General features: G+C 46.1%; 1 protein-coding gene across 1 annotated transcript; it reads right to left on the bottom strand.

Annotated features, from left to right (window-relative positions):
• Positions 1-767: 767 nt before the first annotated feature.
• On the bottom strand, positions 768-7,821 carry LOC124702291 (calcium-transporting ATPase 4, endoplasmic reticulum-type-like). The gene is made up of 8 exons (XM_047234415.1): positions 6,256-7,821; positions 5,909-5,975; positions 5,687-5,811; positions 4,967-5,245; positions 4,489-4,866; positions 3,670-3,779; positions 3,340-3,568; positions 768-1,591 (listed from the first exon to the last, which is right to left on the bottom strand). Exons 1-8 carry the CDS (start codon positions 7,669-7,671, stop codon positions 1,016-1,018), a joined length of 3,180 nt encoding a protein of 1,059 aa, XP_047090371.1. The 5' UTR covers positions 7,672-7,821; the 3' UTR covers positions 768-1,015.
• Positions 7,822-8,193: the final 372 nt, after the last annotated feature.

An 8,193-nucleotide genomic window follows, 5' to 3' on the forward strand; every position in this document is an offset into this window, starting at 1 on the left:
AAGTTTGATAATGCTATCGTGGTAAGTGTAAACTGAACAGCTCCATAGTTAGAACATGCTATGGTGGCATGTCTTTATTAAAACTTAACCAGTGCTAATGGTAATTTACAAGAACACGACTTGGTAAATTTATCATTGTCATGGTTGTAAATGTAGATAGGACACATGAACAGATACTAACTACCATGGTAGGCTTATTTGAACAGCTTGATAATGTTATGGTGATATTTACATGTCAATGGTAAGCGGAAACTCGATTTTGATTCTGGACGTAGATGGTCTCTGTACTGTCATGCATGGCCTCTTGTGAACAGTTTTCATCAGGCGGTGAACCGTCTACCGTCAACCTCCAGACCCACCATATGCCAGCACACAGTCCGTGCGTCTGGAACAAAATGAGGTGAGACACAGATCCCTGTGCAATTTTTGACGCTCAAGATATCAGGAGTATCTACGCTCGCACGGGAGCAAAAAAGCCGTGCCCAGGGCTTATTTAAACAGCTGGGTAATGTTATGGTGATATATACCATGGTATATCACGGTGCAACAATCGTGACAGGGATCCGATTGCAACTGCAATGCCATAAAAATCGCTCGAGCTCTCCAGGAGCCATAACAATTTAGTCTGATTTTACATAAAAGGAACAGATAGGCACAGTCGCTAATATAGGAAGAATCGTTATCTGTAAAAGGCCGAGACAGAAATACATACACAAAACAGGAGGCAACGTATGTCATTGATTCAGAGAAGAACAAGTCTGCTGCAATAACCGGGAAACAAAATATGCCTCGTCTCCGGCACATTCATAACACCGAATTTTGTTACAAATGAATAAATGCAGTCTGTTAAACTCACAGTCTGATTATGAGTTCTATAGAGTACCCTAGCTTCCTGCATGTTCCTGTTTCTCAACAAAGAGCAGAGTCCTTAAACTCAAGAGACAAAATAATGGGGTTCTCATCAGACGTCTACTACCCCGTGGCAAACCTGAAATCTAATACTGATGGCTAGCATCTACTCTTCCTTCCGCTTTCCTAATTGTTTCCTGGCACGAGCTGTCAAGCACCGCCCCACAAACTTGAGAACCTCATCGATTAGCACCACTGGGAAGGCAACTGCTATCACCAAAAGCCACTCGTTGAAACTGAGGGGCACGATACCGAAGATTTGGGTAAGGAAAGGCACGTAAAGGATCAGGAAATGAAGCCCAAACGACACAGACATTGCCAGAAGAAGCCAAGGGTTAACCCATGGAGGCATACTCAGAAGGCTACCATCCTCAGACAGGGCATTCAGCGAGTTGAACATCTCAATGGACACCAAGACAGACAATGAGAGGGTTGTCGCTTTTATTTTCCCACCCTGGAAGTAATCGCATGGGTTTGCGTCAAAATCAAATGTCTGTGACCCAGCTGTGAACGATGACACATTGAAACCTTCCCATGAGGGGCATTGGCCCCAATTTGAGAGCTGAGAGTATGACACAAGAGTGTGACCATCACTAGCCAGATCAATTCCCAGGAAAGAGCCATGAGTGTACCATATGATGAAGATTCCCACTGTTGCAATCCCGACATACATCCCAATCACCTACAGATACGATGATGTCCATGAGTTTCAAGTATATGGAAGTAAAAGTGCACAAATCATGCAGCACTGTCTAATGTCAACCTTATTTGCTAAAGCGAAATTGAGATACTGCAGCTATAGCTGCATATATCCCCAGATGTGTACTTCAGGGGTACATCACTTAAGAGTCTTAGACCAACCATTGCAGGCCCACATGCACAAAGCACTGTCTAATGTCAACCTTATTTACTAAAGCCAAATTGAGATACTACAGCTATAGCTGCATATATCCCCAGATGCGTACTTCAGGGGTACATCTTAGACTGACCATTGCAGGCCCACATGCACAAAGCCATTACTGACAAAATTTTGGATGTTATCTTTGAAACTAGAAATTTGGGACATCTAAGACAAATTTTAATTTAATGTGGTGATTGTAAGCAGGGTGTTGTATCTAGGGTTTGCTTGTGGCGGTGTGTGTGCGGGAAGATCTAATCCATCGCGAGAGGGGTGTTGTGGGTGGGTAGGGGCGCGCGGCAGTGTCTATATATCGCGCGAGCGTCGCAGGCGTGCGCGCGTTGAAGTGGACAAGAAGCAAGTCCAGTCGGATTCGAACGTACCGCGCGTGGACTCCTCCTATTAGCAAGAAAATTGTTGTGACATCGAGTTTGTTTCGTTTCCAATTAATTTAATTGTGGAGTGTAATTTTTAACCCGAAAATCTATCTCAGACGGAACCAACGGCCCATACTCTGCTGTTGCGCTCGGGTCATTTGTTTTCTTGTCCATCAAGATTACGGTTGCCAAGCGTCGCGCTGGACTGGTATTGCTGAGGTGGGCTGTAGTTACCGCCTTAAAAAACGGAAGGAAACAGAATAAGTTTGTTACTACTTCAGATCTTTTCTTCGCCTGCACAGGCATATCTTTTCTTCATCTTTCAATCTTGACGCCAACAAATGGTTCAAAAAATGAAAGGTGAAAAAAAGATCTGCTTGTGTGAAGAAAAGATCTGGAGTAGTAACGAACTTATTATGTTTCCTTCCGTTTTTTAAGGCGGTAACTACAGCCCACCTTAGCAATACCAGTCCAGCAGAGTATGGGCCGTTGGTTCCGTTTGAGATAGATTTTCGGGTTAAAAATTTACACTCCACAATTAAATTAATTGGAAACGAAACAAACTTGATCTCGCAGCAGTTTCCTTGCTAGTAGGAGGAGTCCGCGCGCGGTACGTTCGTATCCGACTAGACTTGCTTCTCACTTCTCGTCCAGTCCAGCTCAGGCACGCCTGCGACGCTCGCGCCATATATATAGACACTGCCGCGCACCCCTCCCCACCCACAACACCCCTCTCGCGGTCGATTAGATCTTCCCGCACACACACCGCCACAAGCAAACCCTAGATACAACACCCTGCTTGCTCTCCAGCATTAATCATCTAACTTCCTAAAAGCCCATAATTATGTGCCAAAATGGCCAGTAGATTCTATGCTGGAAAGAAACATTTTATGCCAACAAAATGCTTGTCACGAAAATGCTGACTCTTTATAGGTTGTTCAAAATTATGTATATATACCTTGATTGCTGAAAAGCTACTCTCTCCAATCCATAGTAAGTGTTGTGGTTTTTAGCTAAAATTTGTACTAAAACCACACCACTTATTATGGATCGGAGGGAGTACATGGATACACTAAATTAACTCACCACAAGAACTTCAAAGCCATTTGATTAAGACCATACATGAGGAAACACATGGTCCACAAGAAAACATACCATGTAACGGAACAGGATCCAAGGAGTGATCAAAGAATCATCACTCCTTCGAGGAGGTTTCTTCATAATATCTTTATCTGGTGGGTTGAATCCCAAAGCAGTAGCAGGAGGGCCATCCGTAACAAGATTGACCCACAGAAGTTGTACAGGAATGAGGCCTTCTGGTATACCTAGAGCTGATGTTAGGAATATGGAGGCAACTTCTCCAATGTTCGAAGAGATCATATACCTGCAATGCCACATAAATCATGTGAACAGGTTGTATTCGATTATTGTTGTCAAATAATAATAATAAAACGAAAGGTTAAATCATAGCACAACAATATGTACCTTATAAAAGCCTTCATGTTGTTGTAAATAGACCTTCCTTCACCAACAGCTGAGACTATTGTACTGAAGTTATCATCAGCAAGCACCATATCTGATGCTTCTTTTGCAACCTAAAACAAAATTACCAGGGGAAAGAAACAAGATCACAAGTCCACTCTGCATGCGTCGGAACAGCCAACAAAAACATGATTTCAGGAACTGAGGAATATAAAGGTATGCCAAGATTCTGAACAGATAAAAAGGGGGAACAGGTTTTACAGAACTATGTCGTAATTATTCTTTTACAGAACTATGTGTGGAATTTCGCATTTCATTAAGTATAAGATCTTATCCACAGCATGCCACCAAACATAGATGCATCCTTTGGTCATACAAGACCATTAATAAGCAACATATTTCAAAGTGGGGTATCAGAAATTCAGGGAGGACCATCGAGCATAAACGTACAGATAGTGCATATTCATTACTATCTTAGATATACTTTGTAGATCTTAATGAGTGTTAGCGTCAAATAATCAGAGCAAAGTAGTTATGCAGGGGTGATTGGCAACAGAACATGGTGGTGGTGAAGCCATTACATAGAACGACTGTAGCAAATGCTAAATGCTAAATAATAATTATTGCAACTACAAAGCACTCAAGTGTCAGAAGACACTTAGAAGACTAACAGTGCCAGCCTAATTCAGTACTTTTGAAATGTCTAGAAGGCGATGTTCTACAGAAGTGAGCTAATGATGAATTAGACAAATTAAGAATGAGGCTTACAAGATAGAGCTAAAAAGAACAATAGCAGTTTGAAAACAGAGCAAGAAGGCAGACCTCAGTCCCTGTGATGCCCATTGCAATTCCAATATCAGCTAATTTCAGAGCCGGTGCATCATTCACACCATCACCAGTCATTGCAACAACTTCACCATCTTCCTTGAGCAACCTAACAATTTCCTGCTTATGTTTTGGCTCTGCCCTGGAGAAGAGAAGGCCACCTGTTTGCCTCAACAGCTTCTTCCTATCAGGAAGAGCCATGAATTCCTTCCCTGCGAAGCTCCTTGAGCTAATGTTTTCACTGGAACTAAAAACCCCAATCTCACGGCATATTGCCTCTGCTGTTTCTTTGTTATCACCTGTTATCACCATAACACGTATTCCAGCAGCTCTGCAATCTTCAATTGCTTGGTGGACTTCTTCTCGTGGAGGATCCTGTGGATAATAGTGTTAAAAAGGTACATGCATTAGTCAACTTAGAACCGCATATATTATATTATTTACCGAATATCCATGAAGTGCGGGAAGGACTCACCCTTAGACCAACAAAACCACAGAATATCAGATTATTCTCTATTGACGAGTAGTATGAAGGATCAAGCAGATACTTATGAGCAGCATGCTCTTCCCCATCATATGTTGCAAATTCTGCCAAATCCTCCTTATATGCAAAGCCCAAACAGCGCAATGCACTGGCAGACATTTCACTAAGTGATGACAGTATAAGTGCCTTGGCACCGTCATCCAAGAGCACGACAGATCCATCAAGCAACTGAATATAGGCACTTCTCTCTAGCAAATTTTCTACAGCACCCTGCAAGAGTACTTTAACCATGAATATTCATCGGACGGAAAAATAACATGACAAAAAACAACACAAGCAACAATATGACATTATACTTACGATGACAAAAGCAAATAAGAAATACAATGTCACGTGCTAGGAGAGTATATGACTAACTGGTGGAAGAAACAGTAAAAATGCAGATAAAAGATCCTTGATAAAATAGATATATGGAATTTACATTTGATGATATGACAAAGATGTTACCCTAGTTTCAGGAAAAACAAAGGGTGCAAAAATGGCACAGTGGTCACACCATGACAATACATGGTTGTTACTTCGAGCATTATGAACAATGAACAATAAAACATGAGTAAATCAAACTCCGAAAACAGATTATAGATGCACACTAGACCACTTGAGATATGCTAATTTGCAGCAGAATTAGATGATATGAATGATTCCAAATACCTTCACAAGCAGCAAATTCTTTCCAGAGTCAGTTTTCTTCACAATAACTCCCATTGATTTTCTAGTACGATCAAATTCCAGAGTCCCTACTCTTTTAGCATCATTGTTCCACCATTGGCAGCACCCTTCAAACAACAAAGATTTGAAAATTAAGTCAGATGCTTTCCATACAAATTTTAAATAATGTACTCACATATTTATTGTGCACAGAAGTCAACATACTTAGCAGATCAGATGAATCCTGAGATGGAGTATATCCACCAGGAAGCCCCATTTTCTCGACCAAAACCTGGCAAATGGATAACACAATCACCCAACAGTTCAAATAGTCAAACTGTAGTAAGGTAATAATGAACGAATTTAGGCATAGGTTCTTCAAAATGACTTGTCCTTGAGCATACATAATAAAGAAGTACCAGCTGAACCACGCATTTCTTGAATGTTATACACGCTAGTGCTAGTATATTGTAGATTTTATATTAGGTTTCATCAACACTACAATTTGTCAAGATGAATAAAACAGAAGGAATGTCATCTTAAAGCGCTTACAGTTAGGGTATAAAAAATACCTTGAGGGCAGCCTCTGTGGGCATCCCAGTAGCCACATACTGATGCTCAGAGTGTGCAATGCTTGCATCATTGCAGAGTGCAGCTATCTTTGCGATCATCTGTAGATTCTCGTCCATGCTCAAGCTTGGCCATTCATGTATCTTGCCATCACTGGGGTCATAGGTGGTTCCATCAACCTTGAAGTTCCTGAGAGTATCAGGCCACCTCCCAACGGCCACGAGCCTGACCGCTGACATCTGGTTGGTGGTGAGGGTGCCAGTCTTATCAGAGCAAATGACCGTCGTGCAGCCCAAGGTCTCGACGCTGGGTAGCTTCCTGACAAGCGCGTTCTTCTGAGCCATCTTCCTGGTGCCTAGCGCCAAGCAGGTGGTGATGACCGCAGGCAGGCCCTCGGGGATGGCGGCAACAGCGAGCGCGACGGCGATCTCAAAGTAATAGGTGCACTTCTCGAATGAGAACTTGAAGTTGGTGGGCCAGCCGTCGACGTACTCCCAGGTGAGGAAGTACTTGACGTTGATGAGCCAGACGAGGATGCAGATGACCCCGATGATGGCGGTGAGCGCCTCGCCGAACTCGTTGAGCTTCTTCTTGAGCGGCGTGTCGTCCTCCTCCTGCGCGGCCTCCTGGATCTGCGAGTGGATCTTGCCGATCTCGGTGGCCATGCCGGTGCCCGTGACGAGGCAGACGGCGCTGCCGTTGACGATGGTGGTGCCGGCGAAGACCATGCAGTCCTTGCCCTGGATGTCCGTGTCCTCGGCCTGGATCCGGTGGCTGGACTTGTTCACCGACGAGGTCTCCCCCGTGAGCGACCCCTGCTCGACGCGCAGGGTGGAGCTGATGAGCTGCAGCACGCGCATGTCCGCGGGCACCTTGTCCCCGACCCGGAGCTCCACCACGTCCCCCACCACGAGGTCCCGGGCCGGGAGGTTGTGCGACCAGCGCCCGTCGCGCTTGACCGTGGCGTGCTCCGACTGGATCTCCTTGAGCGCCTCGAGCGCCTTCTCCGCGTTGCTCTCCTGCCAGACCCCGACCACCGCGTTGACGATGAGGATGAGGAAGATGACGAGCGGCTCCACGAAGGCCGTCGCGCGGGCCTCCCCGCCCTCCGCCCCGTCGTAGAGCGCCAGCACGAAGGAGACCACGGCCGCGGCGAGCAGGATGCGGACCAGCGTGTCGTTGAACTGCTCCAGGACGAGTTTCAGGATGGAGGGCGGCGCGTGGCGCTCCAGCTCGTTGGGCCCGTGCTTGAGGAGCCGCGCCGCCGCCTCGTCGGAGCTGAGGCCGCGGTCCGCGGACACGCCGAGCTCTGCGAGGCACTCGGTCGGGGTCCGCGCCCACGCCGGGAACGGCGGCGGCGCGTCGGCGTCGGGGTGGGGTCTGCCGGATCCGGCCTCGTCCTGCCCGCCCTTGCCCATTGGGTCGAGATTTGTGAGCGGCGCTCCTTGCTAGGGTTTCCGTCCGCCGCGGCGGGGAGATCGCATGGAACCTTAACCCTAGGAGGCGGCGGGTTGGGAGGAGTGAAGAGGGACGGGGACGGGGGGATTGGTGGTGCAGTGGTGAGGTGTGGTGTGGATTCGAAAGGGAGGAAGGGAAAGCAGGGGAAGGACGGACGGGGAGCTTTTGGCTTTGTTTGCCCACTTTTCTTTATGGCGTGAACTGTTTTCTTATCTCCGAATCGATCGGGACAGAGAGAAATCGTACCGCTAGTTTAATGTCCGGTTAAATCTCGCGGCGACTTTTGCGTCCCTGCAGATGGGGCCGCCCGCGAGGTGGGACCAGGCGTCAGGAAGAGATGGAGGGCTCGTAATCGTCACGGCTGCTTTCGTGCGGCGGATGATGAGATGTGCGGATTAATAATAAATTAACCGGTATGGTATGGAATGGGGTTCTTGATGGTACTAGATAGATGCCTTGCTTGTGTTCAAAAAAAAAAAAAG

Source organism: Lolium rigidum, chromosome 3 (genome assembly GCF_022539505.1).
Source record: "Lolium rigidum isolate FL_2022 chromosome 3, APGP_CSIRO_Lrig_0.1, whole genome shotgun sequence".
NCBI lineage: Eukaryota > Viridiplantae > Streptophyta > Magnoliopsida > Poales > Poaceae > Lolium > Lolium rigidum.